This window comes from Orcinus orca, chromosome 16, assembly GCF_937001465.1.
Source record: "Orcinus orca chromosome 16, mOrcOrc1.1, whole genome shotgun sequence".
NCBI classification, from domain to species: domain Eukaryota; kingdom Metazoa; phylum Chordata; class Mammalia; order Artiodactyla; family Delphinidae; genus Orcinus; species Orcinus orca.
Window position 1 is genome coordinate 33,261,637 of NC_064574.1, and position 18,000 is coordinate 33,279,636.

The 18,000-nt window shown below is 38.3% G+C and overlaps 1 protein-coding gene across 7 annotated transcripts in view; it reads left to right on the forward strand.

The window, feature by feature from the left end:
- The window catches only part of MCM8 (minichromosome maintenance 8 homologous recombination repair factor), a 41,226-nt gene extending 28,498 nt beyond the window's left edge, over window positions 1-12,728 (forward strand). For 2 of the 7 annotated variants that reach the window (XM_049699997.1, XM_049699999.1), the window contains 6 exons: window positions 2,999-3,194; window positions 4,941-5,160; window positions 5,437-5,646; window positions 6,483-6,559; window positions 10,947-11,136; window positions 11,706-12,072. In XM_049699997.1, coding sequence (XP_049555954.1) covers window positions 2,999-3,194; window positions 4,941-5,160; window positions 5,437-5,646; window positions 6,483-6,559; window positions 10,947-11,136; window positions 11,706-11,927 — 1,115 coding nt within the window. In that variant the 3' untranslated portion in view covers window positions 11,928-12,072. Of the gene's footprint in view, window positions 1-2,998; window positions 3,195-4,940; window positions 5,161-5,436; window positions 5,647-6,462; window positions 6,560-10,209; window positions 10,406-10,946; window positions 11,137-11,705; window positions 12,073-12,429 lie in introns of those variants that run through there. The other 5 variants (XM_049699996.1, XM_049699998.1, XM_004276451.4 and 2 more) reach the window with 5 other exon arrangements.
- The last annotated feature ends 5,272 nt before the right edge of the window (window positions 12,729-18,000 follow it).

Consider the following 18,000-nt stretch of genomic DNA (forward strand, 5'->3'; position numbering starts at 1 on the left):
CTGTGATCTCCTAGTTGGCATACCTGTGACCACCTTTGCCCTTCCTATTGTTTTTAATAAGGCAGAGCAATCCCATTAAAACTTAGATCACATTATTCTTCTATTCAAAACCCTCCAGTGCCTTCCCATCTCACACAGTGAAAGCCCAAGTTTGATAGTGGCCCAGGCACCCTTTAATCACCTCTTTTGCCTCATTACCTGCTACTTTCCTCTTATTTCCTCTTCCCCAGCTACACTGGCCTCCTTGCTATACCTTGAATACCATCAGCACTCCAGGCACATCACATTCCTGCATCGCAGCCTTTGTACTTTGGAACCTTCTTACCCCAGATAGTCTGCAAGGCTTATTTCCTTTCCTCCTTCAAATTTTTGTTCAAAAGTCCTGACCCCAGCGAGGCCTTCCTTTAACACCACATTTTACACTGTAACCACCACCACCACCACCACCAGCAGACCCTGTTCTCCTACCCTACTCTACCTTTCTTTCCAGAGCATTTCTTACCTTCTAATATACCATATGGTCTACTTTTTTAATTGTCTTCCTCCCAACACTGAATAGAATGTAACCTTCACAAGGACAGAGAATATTGTCTTCGCAGTGCTATATCCCGCATGCCTAGAACATAGTATTGATATATAAAAAGCATTCAGTAAATATTTGATGAATGCATAAATTCAACAAACATATATCTGGTTATTATATAGCTCATTAGAAGTGACAGTATTTTTGCTAGGTTACCAGGTGAAGAAAATAATAAATAGGAAGAGGTTACTCATTATTAAGCTGTCAGACTTTCCATTAAATAGAAGTTGAAGGTGATACAGGGTTTAGCTGTGCAGATAGCTAATGTGATTTAAGATGCACAGCGTTAAAAGTCCATGGCCGGGGCTTCCCTGGTGGCACAGTGGTTAAGAATCCGCCGGCCAATGCAGGGGACACGGCTTCGAGCCCTGGTCCAGGAAGATCCCACATGCCGCGGAGCAACTAAGCCCATGCACCACAACTACTGAGCCTGCGCTCTAGAGCCTGCGAGCCACAACTACTGAAGCCTGCGCTCCTAGAGCCCGTGCTCTGCAACAAGAGAAGCCACTGCAATGAGAAGCCTGTGAACTGCAACGAAGAGTAGCCCCCGCTTGCTGCAACCAGAGAAAAGCCCGCATGCAGCAATGAAGACCCAACGCAGCCAAAAATAATAAAATAAAGTAAAAAAAAAAAAAAAGCCAATGGCCTTCTCTTTCAAATCTATGTAGATGAGCCAAGCACTATGATGGTAAAAATATCACTGTTAAAATACAAAAGAATATTAGCCGAGACCAGATTCTAGAAACAAATAGAATCCTACTAAAAAATAGGATCCTACTAAAATCTTTACTGAAGACTTTCAGGGGAAAAAAAACGAGAAATAGAGCTGTTTTGTAATATTTCCCTTCTTCAATATCTAATGAAATGACCAAAAAGTTGTTTGAAAAAAAAGCAACAAGATATACCAATTGTAGCCAAACAAGAAAAAGAGTAAAATTTTCACAACTTAAACTATATGCTTTAAAACCAGGGGTTGGCAAAGTTTAGTCCACAAGTCAACCCACCCTTCAGCCTATTTTAGTGTAGTCCACAAGCTATTTTAAAGGATTGTAAAGGACAAACAAAAACCCAAGAATACGTGACAGACTATATGTGGCCCACAAAACATAAAAAATTTCATCTGCCCGTTTATAGGAAAAGTTTGCCAGCTCCTGCGTTAAACTTTGAAAAGTGGCAAAGAGGTAGCCTGACTTTGTTCCTACCCTGTCCACACCTCTGAGGAACTGTACTAGTAATCTTGAGAATTTCCAATAATACCATCAATTCCAGAGAGTCCTGGACCTACTGATCATAAAGTAGATATAGAGACATTTAACCATAGCAAAGCCCTCAGGACATGACCACCAAATTGCTCATGGTATGGGGAGAAGCGGAGGAAAAATATTACAAGGTAATGTTAGAGGGCTTCCAGAAACCTGTGGTTTAGACGTAATATACCTGGCACATAAAATGTTTTATCGGGCTTCCCTGGTGGCGCAGTGGTTGAGAGTCCGCCTGCTGATGCGGGGGACACGGGTTCGTGCCCCGGTCCGGGAGGATTCCACATGCCGCGGAGCGGCTGGGCCCGTGAGCCATGGCCGCTGAGCCTGTGCTTCCGGAGCCTGTGCTCCGCAACGGGAGGGACCACAACAGTGAGAGGCCCGCGTACCGCAAAAAAAAAAAAAAAGTTTTATCTAGGATGGACCTAGGTACGATCATACTAAGTGACATAAGTCAGACAGAGAAGGAGACTTATCGTATGATCACTTATAGGTGGAATCTAAAAACTGATACTCCTTACCGCTGCTCCTCCCTGTTCAGTGGTGGGTCTTCATATGGTGTTTAAAGAGGTTAAGTGTACAGTTAACTCTACAGTTGTACAGTCAACACCTGGCATTGCTGAGAACTGCACTCTAGACAGATTCTGACTTTAGAGGCTTTGTGTTCCTTCCCAAATCATGCTGTCCACTGTTCCCAAAGGACCCAGCTCAAATAGCACCTTTTTCTTGAAACCTTTCCAGATTCTCCTTCCTCTTTTAACTCCACCCCACCCCCAGAAAATTCATATGATTATGCATATATATTATAGTTGTTAAAATATACTATCTTAAATGTGTATATATATATTATCTGTTCAAATTTAAGCCTTTGAGCTTTTTGAGGGTCACTCTCATATCTTCATTTTTGTAACCCTCACCACATAGTGCCTTGCCCAAGGAAAATGCTAAATGACTAAATATTATATAACAGTTAAATAAGATAAATATTTTATTTGCTGTAAAACAAGCACAAAGTTTGTACTGTATGACATTTTATAATCTTAACTGTTGGAAACTAATGGAAATATGCTTTATTGTGGAATAATTTCTATCTTGTCAGGTTTGAAACTTGACGAAAGGAATATTTTTTGTCTGAATTATTTTACTGTGGTTGTAGGTATCTGTGGAATAGATGAATTTGATAAGATGGGGAATCAACATCAAGCCTTGTTAGAAGCCATGGAACAGCAATGTATTAGTCTCGCTAAGGCTGGCGTAGTTTGCAGCCTTCCTGCAAGAACTTCCATTATTGCTGCTGCCAATCCAGTAGGAGGACACTACAATAAAGCTAAAACAGTTTCTGAGAATTTAAAGTAAGCCTCTTCAAATATTTATACTTTAGTATATTGAATGCCTATAGATATGAAGAAGATAACTGAGGACATAAATGGAAAGTTCACAGAAGTTGCAAGTTTCCAATAAATGGACAAAAATGTATTAGAACACTGCACGTTAAAACAGTGAAGTGCTGGGACCTCCCTGGCAGTCCAATGGTTAAGACTCCACGCTCCCAATGCAGAGGGCACAGGTTCGATCCCTTATCAGGGAACTAAGATCCTGCATGCCACATGGCAAGCCCAAAATAAAATAAAACAATGAAGTGCTATTGACATCTACCAGATTGGCAGATATTTTAAATATTAATCATTATTGGCAATGGGGTGGCGAAATGGGTTCTCACATACATAGTTTAGCATTTTGAAGGACAGCTTGACATGTTTATCACTATTTTAAATATATTCTGTTTGTTCCAGCCAATTCTTTTGGGAATTATACTCACAGAAATAGGCACAAGAGTGCACAAAGATATGTTGGCAGGGTGGGTCTTACGGCATTATTTATCACGCCAAAGATTGGAAATAACGTGAAGTGCCCCCATCGGTAGGGAAGTGCTTGAACTAGATAATAAGACTGTACTGTGGAAAGTAGCAATTAGGAGAATGAAGGTAGCTTTGTATGTACTGTGATAGGGGAACATGTCTGTGCTTTATGGTTAAGTGACAGGAGCACATTACACACTTAACTGTATATGTGGATCCCACTTTTTTCCAAAACCAATGTTTATATCTGGGTGTGTGTATGCTTTCTCTTCTAATTTGTTCTGTACAGGTTGGACAAAATGTATGGGGAGGGGAAAATAGCCTCAAGTGATGCATAAGTGAGAAAAAGACAAAAAGATGCCTCATGTAAAAAATTGGAACTTTAAATTCTAGTGGGAAACAAAAAGCTAATTTTCTAATATTTAATAATAAATACTTTTATTGTAGGAATGGTACATAGTAAAAAACACAATTGTACTTTTAGATCCTGGGTATTTCTGTACTACCACCAAAAAAGCCGTCTGTTAGTGTTTCTTAATAAAATGACCAAGTCCTGTAATTGGAAAGATCAGAAAGATCTTATTGAACAAGGATCCAGGGAACTTGGATTCTGGTTTTTAGTGGTACCACTAGGATGTTGGTCCAATTCTTTAACCTCTCTGGATTTCAGTTTGTTGGTCTCAAATAAAGGAGTTATCTGGTTGGTAAATTTAGAAATGACTAAGTAAAACACAGCACTTTTACTATAATGATTAATAGACATATAAATGCCCCTTTAAGAAAAAGTGGTATTTTTGCTTCTAAATGGGCTTAGGTACTTTGAGAGACTCAATGTTTTGGTGAGACAGGAAATATAAAAGATTAAGAACTACTCATCCAGATAACCTTCGATGTATCATGTAGCATTCTAGCTTACAAGTTCAATGATCCTAAATCATAGGGAGTGATATAGAACATAGAGAAGAATTTAGTGGTTTTGCTGGTGTGAGAAAAGACTGCGTCCTCAACATACCGATATAGGTACATATAAGGCTGTGCACATGTGACCTGGTGTGTCTCTGGAGTTGGTGGGTATATTGAATCCAGAAGCTATTGCTTGTTTCTTTAACCTAAAGCTTCATTTTCTTTTTTTTAAGTTCTACCTGGAACTTGATTAGTAAGCAAGTGAGTAAACAGTTTTCTAGGTTTTCTGTTTGTTTTAATTCCGATCACTGTTTCTTCTTTCTTTCACACCTTTAGAATGGGGAGTGCCCTACTATCCAGATTTGATTTAGTCTTTATCCTGTTAGACACCCCAAATGAGGATCATGATCATTTACTCTCTGAACATGTGATTGCAATAAGGGCTGGAAAGCAGAGAGCTGTTAGCAGTGCCACAGTAGCTCGTATGAATAGTCAAGATTCAAATACTTCTATACTTGAAGTGGTTTCTGATAAACCACTATCAGAAAGACTAAAGGTATGCTTCTTCTTAATCATTCAGTTCAGTTTTGTTTGAATGTCAGAGTTCAGTGTGTTGCTTGTGTAGTATGTAAACTTTCATAGCAAATACCTTTTATATTATAATACTAGAGTTTATATAAAGTTCAGTTGAAATAATCTGAGTCAACTAGACTGAGAGCTAGAACTACAGTGTTTGGCTTATTTGGTCTATTTATCTAAACAAGTTATTTTAGCAGAAAGATTTTATTTGCTACTTATCCTTGTAATCTTGGGCCTTTTTATCATGCTTTAGGTGGTTCCTGGAGAAACAATAGATCCAATTCCCCACCAGCTATTGAGAAAGTACATTGGTTATGCTCGGCAGTATGTCTCTCCAAGGCTATCCACAGAAGCTACTCAAATTCTTCAGGATTTTTACCTTGAGCTCCGGAAACAGAGCCAGCGGTTAAATAGCTCACCAATCACTACTAGGCAGCTGGAATCTTTGATTCGTCTAACAGAGGTTCGTTGATTTTAAGTTCACATTCTTTTGGCTTAAAAAGGAAGTAGAGGGTAATAAGATTTCTCTCAATTTTCTGTGTAATGATTTGCTTTTCTTCCTACTGAGAGACATTAGAAATGGGTAGATACATTTTTTTTAAAAGGGTTGTCATATACTTAACAATCAAAGTTTAACCACTTTTTTCGAAGCAGGACCAGTTACTTATGCAATGGGTTTTTTTTCCTTTAATGACACTTAGGAGACTCTTGAAGTTTGAAGATTGCTTAGGTTAACTAAGGATTTGGGAATTCAAAAGTGAGCATATGGGAACATGGAATGTGTCAAATATCTTAGGAGTATTTGATTTTATATACAACAGGTCTGTAAGTGCCTGTTTTTCTAACGGCAGTAACATCTATTCACAATTATGGAATGCTAAGAGAACTCTGGCAGTTAAAATTAACTGGATCAGAGTTTGAGCTTTTTTGCTCCTAGAATCTGAGTAACTCATCTTTGTTGTTTTAACAAATTAGTTAGGCATGATTTCCTGAAAGTACAAGGCAAGTCTATTTCATAATCAAATCTTCTAGAATGAGCATTCAGAAAGATGTTCAAAAAATTTTTATCTACTAAAATCTATTTTAGTAGATAACAATAGATTTTAAAATGAGTGATAATTTTCATACTCAAGTTTTCAGATAATTTTTTAAAATTGTGACTTTTCATACTACAGCCCCTCTTCCCAAAGTTTTGTGTAAAATGAATAAATGAAATAAACTTAGACATACTATACCTGCTCAATCAGTGTTAAATATATTTATCTTTTGTTATCTGAAGATGGTTGTTTTCTTTAAAAGGCACGAGCAAGGTTGGAATTGAGAGAGGAAGCAACCAAAGAAGATGCTGAGGACATAGTTGAAATTATGAAATATAGGTAAGATTACATTTTAAATGCTGTTTTAAGTGAAATACCAGTCATCTTTCCATCTCAAATTATATATTTAACTGGGACAAGCAATATTATTTTTATTTAGCCCATTTGATCACTTATTTTCCTTGGAACAAATTGTACTTTACTGGTTTAAAATATTCCTGTGTAAATAATCTTTACATTAAAAAAAAAGGTTTTTTTGAATGGGTAATACATTCACATAGTTCTAAAATCAATTCAAAAGCATACTTTGAGAAGGCTTGCCTCCATCCTGTTTACCATCCACCCTTCCTCTTTACCAGGACACCCATTACTTTCTTGTAAATAGCATATAACTTACTCTGTTCTGTACCTTTTTTTTTCAATTGAGATATAATTGACATATACCATTATTAGTTTCAGGTGTACAACATAATGATATTATATATATATGTGATATACGTATATCAAAATGATCACCACAGTAAGTCTAGGTAACATTCATCACTGCACAGTTACAATTTATTTTCTTGTGATGACAACTTTAAAGATCTCCTCTCTGGAGACTTCCCTGGTAGTCCAGTGGTTAAGACAGCTGCTAGTGCAGGGGGCGCAGGTTCCATCCCTGGTCAGGGAACTAAGATCCCACACGTTGCGTGGTGTGGCTAAAAAAAAAAAAAAAAAAGAATTGACAGCTTATAATTTTTTATTGCTGGCCCCAGAGTAACTAACTGCCTCATAATGAATAAAATTATTAACAATTAATGACTACCAATGCTTTCGACCAATTCCTAACATATTACCCTCTATATCTTAATATCTTACTGGTTTAGCATCACACAGCACTTGAACCATCAATTTTCTCTTTTACGTGACTCACTACTAGGGTTCGAGGGGTCTTGTAGGTGAAAATTTTACCAGGCTGGCTTCATTGTGCTGGAGACCCTCCAGTTGATCATTTATAAGCAAACAGATAGGAATTACTAGACTTTCTCATACAACATGCTGCCAGGGCTCAGTGTACCAGCATATGAAGTAAAGGAATGGCCACAAAAACCAGCTGCCTGACTTCTCGTAGGTCTAACTTCCTGGGAGACGAGACCAATAAGAAACTGAGAGTCCTAATAGAGATCCTTTTTTTCACTAGGAAAGTAAGTCACTGAACCCAACCGAAATTCTAGAAATCTTGGATTCTAAAATTTTTTCCTAATTGAAAACAAGCACCAACAACAGGGACTTCTCATTTAATGACAAGAAGCTGCCTCTTTGCTCACAATCTTGAGTATGTGTATCTTTCTCTTTCTGTGCATTGTACCCTTAAGTGCTTCACCTTTGGAAGTGGAGCCAAGATTGCCGCTCCTGGTTTTCTTTTCTTTTTAATGCTCTCTCGCCCTTTCTTTGGGTTTTCTGGTGCCTGGCTCTACTGAAGAGTGTCATGTGCTTCTACTTCATAGACTGTTGGCCGTCAAGCAAATCAAGGGTCAGACTACCCCAGCCACTCTCCTTCACCTGTAGCATTTGGTTTTTGAGGCTTTACCCTTTGTCACTCTCCCAAGGCCTCAGACCCCAAACTTTGCCTCAAGCAGCCAATCTGGTGTTTCTCTACAGTAAATCCACAGGTCTGTGGACAACATGGATTAGTTCTCATATCTGAGCATTATACTTAAGCAAGGTATATTATGTTCTAATTGCCTTTTCAATAAAAATACTACAGTGCTCATTTATGAATAGTTATGCATGTCTGAATACTCATGTCAGACAGTATTTACATGGGCTTTTCCTTGTGGAACTTGTATTTGTTTCTACTTCTCAAAGTTGCCTTGCTGGTAAAACTGAATTAGCATCAGGCTGTCAGTTTTCTTCAGGGCTCCTGAAAAAAGAGTTCTCATTATTAAGTGTAAATAGCACCCACATGAGATTTCCAGTTTGTTTCCCTGAATTGCTTGAGTGTTTATTAACTTTTATAAAAATTTTCAGGGAAAAAAGAGGCTAGTTTGATTCCAAATGATTGGAGTTACCTGGCATTATTTCCATGGTAGAGATCAAGACCCAGTTAAACACGTTGAGACTAGATCGTGAATTACCTGCTTTGTGATACTTAACATGCTTTCTGTTCTCAGTCTAAACTCTGAGAGAAGGGACCTTATCTGTCGCATTTACCATGTACTCCCAGGGCCCAGACTGATGCCTAGCACACAGTAGGCCCTCAGTAAATGTACTGCATTAATGGTAAGGTTGATCTTAGTAATCATTTTTCATTCATTAAATCTTCCATTTGAGAGTTTCTTTTGTTTTTGTTTTGTTTTTTGGCTGCACTGTGTGGCATGTGGGATCTTAGTTCCCTGACCAGGGATGGAACATGTGCCACCTGCAGTGGAAGCATAGAGTCTTAACCCCTAGACCACCAGGTAAGTCCCCATTTCAGAGTTTCTGTCTCCTCAACTTTTGAATGTTTGCCCTTAACGTGGTTTGGAACCTGTAAAATTACATTTTAACTGGGAAGCAGAAGCCTAAATAATAAAAATCTAAACTGTGACAATACATCACAATTATCAGAGCACATAGCTATAAAAACCACATATTTATGGGCAACAGTTCACATAAGCTTTCTCTTAGAATTGGAAATAAACTAGGAAGCAGAAGAGAACAGAGCCACCTTCAAAGGTTAAGAGATCATTGTGAGAGTTTTTTCTATTTAAGGAAAGTAACTCATATTTTACATACTTTTCTTCAAATCACAGATATGCCACTCATTAGCTGTGTAACTTTGGCAAGTCACTTAACCTTCCAAGGCTTTGTTTCTTCATCTATAAAATGGGAATAAGAATAGTCCCTAAGTCTTAGGGTTGCTGGAAGGACTAAGTAGGATAGCACATGGTAAATAAATATAATTAAGGTAAATATTAGCTATTATAATTAACATAGTAGCCTAAAGCATTTGTGATAACTGTTTTATGAGAAATAAGTATATGGTAAATTATATGGTAAAGTAGTTAATCATAAATAAGATTATACTATATATCTAGGGGAAACACACATTCATCAAATTGTTTTATCAGTTATTACAATCTTGGATGACTCATATTCCTATTTGTACAGTTCATTCTCTTTCATGTGAGCTCCTGTCTATTCAGGGAACAAAATGAAGCTGTGTTTTTAGTAACCCTTTAAACTCATTCCTGTGAGCTCCTTAAAGGCAGGGATTGCACCTATTTTGTTCACCACGATAAGCCTACTGCCTCGGAAGTGACCAATGTATATTTGATTAATTAATTCCTGATTAAATAACATCTTTGCCTATGAGCCTGGCTGTGAGACTACATATGTCTCATTTATAGGCAGAGAATTCAGGCAGGGAATCAGCAACAGGGCTGGCTAATTGTATGTCTAACCAGTACTATCAGACTTCTGACTAAAATTTACTGTCAAGTACATATTTCTTTCCTTAATGATACTGTGAAAATAGGAGGAAAGCAGCAGAGAGCTGGAGTAATAGGCATATCCTTTAATATCGATCATTACTGCAACTCAGCAGAACCTTTCTAGTTCATTATCCAGAGTATTTTTCAACACCTTTTATTTGCCAGGTGCTCCACTAGGAGCTGGAACACATCTTTACCAAGTGAAGCCTAAATTTAGTATATTTAGAATTTCTTTTTTCATGAATCAAAAAGCATGTTCCAGGACTTCCCTGGTGGCGCAGTGGTCGAGAGTCCTCCTGCCGATGCAGGGGACATGGGTTCGTGCCCCAGTCCGGGAGTATCCCACATGCCGCAGAGCGGCTGGGCCTGTGAGCCATGGCCGCTGAGCCTGCGCGTCCGGAGTGCTCCGCAACTGGAAAAGCCACAGCAGTGAAAGGCCCGCGTACCGCAAAAAAAAAAAAAAAAAAAGAATGTTCCAGGTATTTATATTGTAGCCTATCAACTTTGTATTTTTATGCATTTCTCTTTGCAAATATAGGGAGTTTCTTAAAAGTGGTAACTGTCCAAAATATTTTTATCCCCAAACTGTTAATACATAGTGAATTACACAGTGGCCACTCAATAAATAAACATGTTTAAATCTTTGTTATGTGAGCCTCAGGGCTACTTCCACAATTTTTTTTGTTTTGTTTTGTTTTGTTTTTGCGGTACGCGGGCCTCTCACTGTTGTGGCCTCTCCCGTTGCGGGGCACAGGCTCTGGACGCGCAGGCTCAGCGGCCATGGCTCACGGGCCCAGCCGCTCTGCGGCATGTGGGATCTTCCCGGACCGGGGCACGAACCCGTGTCCCTCGCATCGGCAGGCGAACTCTCAATCACTGCGCCACCAGGGAAGCCCCATATTTTTCTTCTTATAACCTGGAGGCCTGGGACAAAAATTTCTTTAGCTGTGCCACACTGGGTAACTTTGTTTTTTCTTCCTTCCCATAAGCATGTTAGGAACTTACTCTGATGAATTTGGGAACCTAGATTTTGAACGATCCCAGCATGGTTCTGGAATGAGCAACAGGTCAACAGCAAAAAGATTTATTTCCGCTCTCAACAACATTGCTGAAAGAACTTACAATAATTTATTTCAATTTCATCAACTTCGGCAGATTGCCAAAGAGCTAAACATTCAGGTATGATAAACCAAATAATTAGTAAATCTTTTTATAATAATTTCAGGAGGCCTTTATTAATATAGTAGAATATTTAAATATTAAAAGATTTGGATTAAAAGAACAGAATAGGTGTCTTTGGAGTACTTAAAAATACAGGCTTGTTTTCTTTAAGATATAAAATTAGCTGCTCAGAGCTTCAGAAAAACAGTTTTTATCTAAAATTCATACCTACTAAAGAGTTTTCAACATCTTGATAGGGGAAAACATCATAGCAAGATTCAGTTTCCATGTTTTCCTGACAATCCCTGTGGGCAAGTCATCCTTATAAATCGTTGAACCTCAGTTTTCTCATTTGTTAAATAGACATGATTCCACCTGCTCTACCTACTTAAAAGTTTTAGTGAAAATAGGTGTAATAGCACTTTAAACACATAAAACAGTTTATACAGAAAATTGCTCACTCAATTGCAAAAGTTAGTCTGATTTTTGTTTTGAAGCTAAGCTAAAACAAATATAAAAGATTCTCTGCAAACTGGAGTTATTTATTTTTAAATGTACAGCCTGTAATCCTTTTTTTTTTTTTTAAGAAGATGTTGGGGGGCTTCCCTGGTGGCGCAGTGGTTGAGGGTCCGCCTGCTGATGCAGGGGACACGGATTCCTGCCCCGGTCCGGGAAGATCCCACATGCCACGGAGCGGCTGGGCCCGTGAGCCATGGCCGCTGAGCCTGCGCGTCTGGAGCCTGTGCTCCGCAACAGGAGAGGCCACAACAGTGAGAGGCCCGCGTACCGCAAAAAAAAAAAAAAGATGATGTTGGGGGTAGGAGTTTATTAATTAATTAATTTATTTTTGCTGTGTTGGGTCTTCGTTTCTGTGCGAGGGCTTTCTCTAGTTGTGGCAAGCCAGGGCCACTCTTCATCGCGGTGCGCGGGCCTCTCACTATCGCGGCCTCTATTGTTGCGGAGCACAGGCTCCAGACGCGCAGGCTCAGTAGTTGTGGCTCACGGGCCTAGTTGCTCCGCAACATGTGGGATCCTCCCAGATCAGGGCTCAAACCCGTGTCCCCTGCATTAGCAGGCAGATTCTTAACCACTGTGCCACCAGGGAAGCCCCACTGGAGTTATTTTTGACTAGCTAGGCATTATAGAATCCAAGATTTATATGTAGGCAGTTTTTTCTGTAAGAAGTACAAATAATTTTATTTGCATAAGAAACTTGACAATTGTATATTACTGTTTGAGAGATTCATTTTAAAAATCATATTTTTGTATATTACTTAATGAGCTAATAACTCTTTTGATATTTTCTTCCAGGTAGCTGATTTTGAAAGTTTTATTGGATCACTAAATGACCAAGGTTACCTCTTGAAAAAAGGCCCAAAGGTTTACCAGCTTCAAACTATGTAAAAGAGCTACCAAGCCAGGCCCTCCTGGGTTTATTATGAAGAATATGCACCAAAAAAAAAAAAAAAAAAAAGTTACCTGAAAAATAACATCCCAAAAGTAATGCAATAGGAAAAGAGTGTTGAACTAATTTAAGAAGTGATAAAGTCATGTGTTAATTTTTTACTTCTCCAAAAGGCTAAAAATAAATTGTTTATATTTTATCTAAATGATGTAATTAGAAATTATTTATAGTTTTATTTTTGACCTGTCTTTCATTCTTATAAATATTTCATAGTCTTGCATATCACATGTGCATCTGGGTAAGCATTTACAAAGTTACATTTAAATGTTTAAATAGTTCTGACACACAAAATTGAATATCTTTTAGAAATAAATTGAAACCAACTTTCAATTCCCAAAAAATTTGGAAATTTTTTTTTTCCTGCAGTACGCGGGCCTCTCACTGTTGTGGCCTCTCCCGTTGCGGAGCACAGGCTCCGGACGCACAGGTTCAGCAGCCATGGTTTACGGGCCCAGCCGCTCCGCGGCATATGGGATCTTCCCGGACCGGGGCACAAACTCGTGTCCTCTGCATCGACAGGTGGACTCTCAACCACTGCGCCACCAGGGAAGCCCATAATTTGGAAATTTTTATATTGACTTTTTTTTGACTTTGGTTTATAACATTATATAAGTCTCATGTATATAATATTACAATTAGACTTCTGTATATACTACTGCAAGCTTACCAAAAGTCTAGTTTCCATCCTTATATTGACATACTAAGCTTAACATCTTAGCTACTGAAAAAAATTTTAAATAAATAGCTGTGCGAGACTAATAGTTTTTTCAAAGTATATTTTATTTATTTATTTATATGTTTTTTTAGTTGGTTTTTTTTGGCCATGCTGTGCATCTTGCGGGATCTTAGTTACCCTACCAGGGATCAAACTCATGCCCCCTGCAGTGGAAGCGTGGAGTCTTAACCACTGACCACTGGACTGCCAGGGATGTCTGTTGTGCAAAACTAATATTAAAACCTAGCAGCATCTGTTCCACTCTTCCACATTCCCTATTTTTCTGTTCAGTCTCAACTGTTCTCGCATTTACCTCCATTTTTCTAAAGGACACGCTAGTAATGCTAATTCTTTTTTTTTTTAATTGAAGTATAGCTGTTTTACAATGTGTTAATTTCAGGTGTACAGCAAAGTGATTCGGTTATACATATATATGTATATATTCTTTTTTATTATTATATTCTTTTTTTTCTATTCTTTTACATTATAGTATATTATAAGATACGAATATAGTTCCCTGTGCTATACAGTAAATTCTTGTTATCTATTTATAGTAATGCTCATTCTTGAGTTTTCAGTTTCAAAAATTATATTGACTTTTTACCTTAGAAGATAAGAACGTGGTTCTCTTAAATCCTTCTACATACATACATAAATACATACATACAGACTTCCCCATTTCTCTCCAATTTAGTTATATATCATAATTTTTAGTTAAATCTGTATTTGGCGTTAATCTTATTATGACTGTTGAATATATTCATCTCCTTTCTTGTACAAATTTTGTTTTCCTTAGAATTAATAATTTGTTTCTCAACCACTTAGCTTTGACCCCAAGGCTCCACTGTAAATCTGAATCTCCTCGCAGAATACACAGACAAATCAAATAGTCTATTTTAACTTCTTGGAGACATCTCTTTTGGAGTTCTCCAGCCTTTTCCATTCTGAACTACACATCTGTCATCATGAGATGTCTCATTTTCTCTCCCATTTCCTGGCTCCTATGTCTTTCTCTTTCTTGTTTTACTCCTTTATTTTGGTGGAATCCATTTTCTAGTAGCTTCCTGAGGAAGATTTTATAAGGCACATTCTATCCTTAGTCATGGATTGATAATTTGGGCATAGAATTTTAGTTTGGAAATCATTTTCACTCAGAATTTTAGATATTACTCTGTTGCTTTTAGTTTTCAGTTTTTCTGTTTGGAAATCCAAAGCCATTCTGATTTTGATTCTTGGTATGTGACCTTTACTTTCTCTGACAGGTTATTTGTACCTTCCCTTTTCCATGGTGTTCTGAAATTTTATAGTGTTTAAAAACTCTATGCTGCTGGTTTCTTATGCCAAAAATGTTGGAGTTATCTTAACTCTCTCTCTTATCCCCTAATCAATCCATCAACAAATCCTCTCAGCACTATCTTCAAAATGCCTGAAATCTGATTACTTTTCTTTACTTCCAGTTCCACTATTCTGGCCCAAGCCATCATCTGTTGTTCAGCTTCATAAGGACAAGGACTTTGCTTTATTCACCACTACTGCCCTAGCATGTAAAACAGATTTTGACCACATACCCCTATGAGGTAAACACACATGAAGTGGGTGATTATACCACTTATAAATAAGGACACAGAGTGATACAGAACTTAATCAGAGTGGTTAAGCAACTTGATTTAAGAATATAGAAAAAGAATAAGAGAATAAATGAGAAAGGAGTTTCTAGTTACAAGGAGGCATTCTCCCCTGTTTCTCTCTGGGAAGTTGCTCAAAAGCAATGAGGAAACTGAAGAACAAAAATATATAGTCCAGGGCTTCCCTGGTGGTGCAGTGGTTGAGAGTCCGCCTGCCGATGCAGGGGACACGGGTTCGTGCCCCGGTCCGGGAAGATCCCACATGGCCGCGGAGCGGCTGGGCCCCTGAGCCATGGCCGCTGAGCCTGCGCGTCCAGAGCCTGTGCTCTGCAACGGGAGAGGCCACAACAGTGAGAGGCCCGCGTGCCGCAAAAAAAAAAAAAATATATATATATATATATTTATTTATATATATATATTTATATTTATATAGTTCATCTTCTGTGAACTAGGAAACAACTTGAGACCCAAACCCCAACACTAGGAAGGACTCTCAAGAGCTGTCAGGATGACCCAAGCAGCCTTGCATGAGGGAGGAGGCAGAGATGATGCTATGGCTGAAGATTTCCAAGGGAAGCAACGAGGTGTTTCTCAGAGTGTACTTTGCAAACCTCTTGGAGAAAAATGTAAAACCCCACCGTTGCAATAGTGTGAATATGGCATACAGATTGGCGGCAGCACCTTCTAAGGAGAGGTTAAATGAGAAGTTATACAGATGCCACTTTGAAGGAGAAAAAAAAATCTGGCTGTCCTCAGATTTCTCCAAAACAACACTCATCATTGAAACATGTAGAGCAATGCCCACAAAAAAAATTTTTTTTCTTTTTTTTTTAAATTCTGGCTGCATTGGGTCTTTGTTGCTGCACGCAGGCTTTCTCTGGTTGCGGTGAGAGGTGGCTACTCTTCATTGCGGTGCACGGGCTTCATTGCAGTGGCTTCTCTTGTGGAGCACAGGCTCTAGGCACACGGGCTTCAGTAGTTGCAGCACGTGGGCTCAGTAGTTGTGGCTTGCGGGCTCTAGAGCGCAGGCTCAGTAGTTGTGGTGCACGGGCTTAGTTGCTCCGTGGCATGTGGGATCTTCCTGGACCAGGGCTCGAACCCGTGTCCCCTGCATTGGCAGGCGGATTCTTAACCACTGCGCCACCAGGGAAGCCCACAAAAACTTTTAAAAAATAATTTTATACCCAGATGTTTAGATCAGGTTTCTTAGTTGCAAACCAGGAGTCAACAAACTTTTTCTGTAAGGGGCCAGATAGGAAAAACTTTAGGCTTTCTGGGTCATATGACCTCTGTCACAGCTATTCAGCTCTGCCATTGTTACACTACATAAACAAATGAGTGTGGCTGTGTGCCAATAAAACTTTATTAATAGACACTGACATTTTAATTTCATAAAATTTTCATGTGTCTAGAATGATAATCTTTAATTTTTTTAATCCATTGAATAATGACAGATAGCGGGTCCAATTTGGCCCATGAACTGTGGTTTGCAGACTCTTGGTTGCAAACAGTAGAAACTGACTCACTTGATTAAGCAGAAAAAGGAGATTTTTGAAAGAATTTTCGTTAGCTCACAGGATTGTTGGAAGGCTGGTGAGTTAAGAGGATAAGCTTCAAGGAGCAATTTCTGAAATTGGCCTTAAGAGGAAGCTGCTACCACCCTACTGCCTCACAAGGCACATGTTGCCTTCATGTCCCATGGATGTCACTTCTGTACCAGGGACATGGGGAAACCAAAACACAACTTACAGCAAACTAGATGACTGGAAAATTAAAACCAAAAAAAAAAAAAGGCAATGTACACTGAACGTTTAACTGTAGGACCAATAAATGTGATTATTGCCATAGAACAGAATGTAAATATTAAGTCCTGATTTTAAAAAAGGAAGGAAGGAAAAGGTAGATAGTAGTGTAAATATGATGTCTTTGTGGGATAGAGGGTTAAAAGGTATTTAAAGATGATAAATCTATTAATAGTATAAAAAGTACATTTCACAAAAGTCAGCACAGATAACATCAAACAAAGTAAGGTGATAGACGAGAGAGAGAAGGAAGAGGAAATATACTACATAAATAGTATACACATCTACTATATGTTTATATAATATATACTTATGTAGTATAAATATACTATGTTAACATACATTGTTCAAAGAGGAAAATAACAGATACTGTTTAAAAGGTCAGATGTTAAAACTATTAGATGAAATTATAAACCTAAATTATCAGAAGAAACTCTTCTGTGTTTCTTAGATCCTCTGTTGTCTACTTGGCATCCATTAATCGCAAGGCCAAACTAATGTCCAAAGTTGTTTACATCTCTGCTGGGATCCAGCTTTCTCTGATTACAAACCTTCCAACAACAAATGCCAGTATCTATGTTTCACTTCTTGCCCAATAGGGGACATCCTCACCTCACCAGTTCCCACAACCACAGCAATAAACACTTAGGCTTCCCCCTTGCTCCCGCCTTCTGACCAGCCTTGATGCTAACCCCTGTGGCCCTTTGTGGTGTGGTATTGCCCACTTCTCTTGGGAAGTGTAAGTAATAAATTCTTTCAAAGGCAGTTGCCTCATGTCTGTTAGCTTACCATTCCTGATTAAAATAAATCCCAGGTACAAATTTTAGAACAAACATACAAAGCAAAACAAGAAAACGTATCGTGGAAAGTTTTAGAAGTAAGAAAAGAGCCTAACATATTCATGACAGAAGTAAACCTAAACCTAAATATATCAAATCAATAAACGCAAATGGGCTAAACTCGCCTATTGAAACAAAAGTCTTTCAGATGGGATCACAAACTCTTGTATGCAAGATGCACTTAAAGTCAACTAGAAAGTTGAAAATAAAAGTATGGAAAAAGGTGTACCAGGAAAATACAAACAGAAAGCAAGGGTGTCATCTTAATATAAAAGGAGACTGAAGTCAAGGCAAAGCTTTATTAAACAAAGAATATTTTCTATAATTCTAGGCAGAGCAGTTCATAAAATTATATAATAATTATGGATATGTTGCAAATAGCGTTAGGAAGCAGAAACTATAAGAGAGACCAGGAAATGCAGAAGTCAAGTAGTAA